The sequence below is a fragment of the Harmonia axyridis genome, chromosome 3, assembly GCF_914767665.1.
Source record: "Harmonia axyridis chromosome 3, icHarAxyr1.1, whole genome shotgun sequence".
NCBI classification, from domain to species: Eukaryota; Metazoa; Arthropoda; class Insecta; order Coleoptera; family Coccinellidae; genus Harmonia; species Harmonia axyridis.
In genome coordinates, this window is record NC_059503.1 from 50,221,701 (window position 1) to 50,223,653 (window position 1,953).

The window sequence follows — 1,953 nt, forward strand, 5'->3', positions numbered from 1 at the left end:
AAGCAGCATGTTTACAGCAGTGCAGTAAATGATGTGGACGAACTGAGATCGCGTGTGGCAAGTGCGGGACAACAGATCAAGGACAATCCCAATCTCCTTGAGAATGTAAGACATTCCCTTCTGAGGAGAGCTCGCGCCTGTTTGGATGCGAACGGCGGACAATTCGAGCACCTACTGTGATGGGTGATATGTGGGATGGTAGGGCTCCTGGCGAACAACCCACTAGGAAAAAAATGTAACGCGCCTAAAGCAATACTTCGAAAGTGGTGTGGAAATTTGGTTCAATAGATGAGGATTCATAAATTGTAAAAGGTGAGCTTATTCAAATCACTTTATTTTCAAACTAAGTCGGCTGGTTCCCCCACTTGTCAATGCAAATTCAGTGTTTCAATCCATGATTTTTGACCTGACAACGTAGCAAATATTCATTTCTGTGAGTCTTTTCTAACAGAGTTGCAATTAGCCAAGTACCCAATTTTTTGAATTTCACAGATTTTTTTTTTTTTAAACACATATTACTCGAAAACGGCTCAATATACGAGAAAATATGAAGAATACTTTTATTTTTCAAATTAGCTAAATATCCTTCAATGAACGTCCTAGTTACTTTTAAGAGTTCGGTTCTTTGAATTTCTGGTATTTTTATGGGATGAAGTGTTCATAATGAAGAAACGGGGAGATGTGGATAAAATTTTGTGTACGGAGAAGATTCATCACATACATGAAAAACTATATCCCGAAATTCATTTTTTTCTATACAACCATTTCCGAGATATAACGGAAAATGACATTTTTTTATCGATTTTCAACAGCCTGTATCTTTTTAACCGGGCCGAATCGGAAAAAATGGTAAATGAAAAAAGGGTTTCTATTGACCTCAGGAATCTTCGGTTGAAATATATGTACAAGTCAAAGACTCACCCTGTATATATATATATATATATATATATATATATATATATATATATATATATATATATATATATATATATATATATATATATATATATATATATATTTTTTTTTTTCCTTTCACACTAACGTGGGATATGTATGACTATTCGGGCCGGCTGGCCAAGAATAGTCATTTTGTCAGTGAGGGAAGATTGCCTGGCGGATGATGCCGACCGTCCCCAGTATAACCGCCTTCTGCATCCATAGAATTGTGTTCGAGGGTAGATTCATTTCTCGGAGGTGCTCTGTCGTTTTTCGGTGGACCAGCCCATTGCTGCTGATGACCAAGGGTTTTATCTCGACTTTATCTAAGTGCCACATGCTCTTCATTTGTCGTGCCAGCGGCTCGTATTTTGATATCTTTTCCCCATAGGTCTTAGATAGGTTTTGGTCAAGTGGGACTGAGAAATCTATGATTATGGCTGTTTTGTTCTTCTTGGACCATATCACCATGTCCGGTCTGTTGTGCTCGGCGCCTTGATCCGTGATTATGGTCATGTCCCAGTATATTTTTGTGGTGTTGTTTTCTAAAACCGTTTGAGGGGCGTATGTATGATGTGGCACGAAGTGGTGTAAGAGGCCCTCCTCCATATATATATATATATATATAGAGATCATATATATATATATATATATATATATATATATATATATATATATATATATATATATATATATATATATATATATATATATATGATCTCTTTTATAGGGTGGCTTTGTGCCTTCGGGGAGTGACGACCCCGCATTTCCCGAGTCTTCCAGGCCCTAGGTTAGCAGCCTGGGTGTCTGAAGTATATGAAGTGCTCCTGTAACGAGAAGCCAAAATCAGGGCGGTAGGAGGCAGCGGACTGGCCACCTTCGGAGCCGTCAGGAGGAAGAGTCTGTTGGGGGAAACTGTGGGGCAAGCGGCGCAGCCCCCCGAGATGGCACCGTAAGCTCAGATCAAGTCTCAGGAGGAAGAGGAGGTGACAGTTTGAACGAAGCACAGGCTAGTTC

General features: G+C 39.3%; 1 protein-coding gene across 1 annotated transcript; it reads right to left on the reverse strand.

Moving 5' to 3' along the window:
• Window positions 1-1,092: 1,092 nt before the first annotated feature.
• LOC123675422 lies at window positions 1,093-1,452 on the reverse strand. Its single transcript, XM_045610777.1, has one exon. It carries the CDS (start codon window positions 1,450-1,452, stop codon window positions 1,093-1,095), a length of 360 nt encoding a protein of 119 aa, XP_045466733.1.
• Window positions 1,453-1,953: the final 501 nt, after the last annotated feature.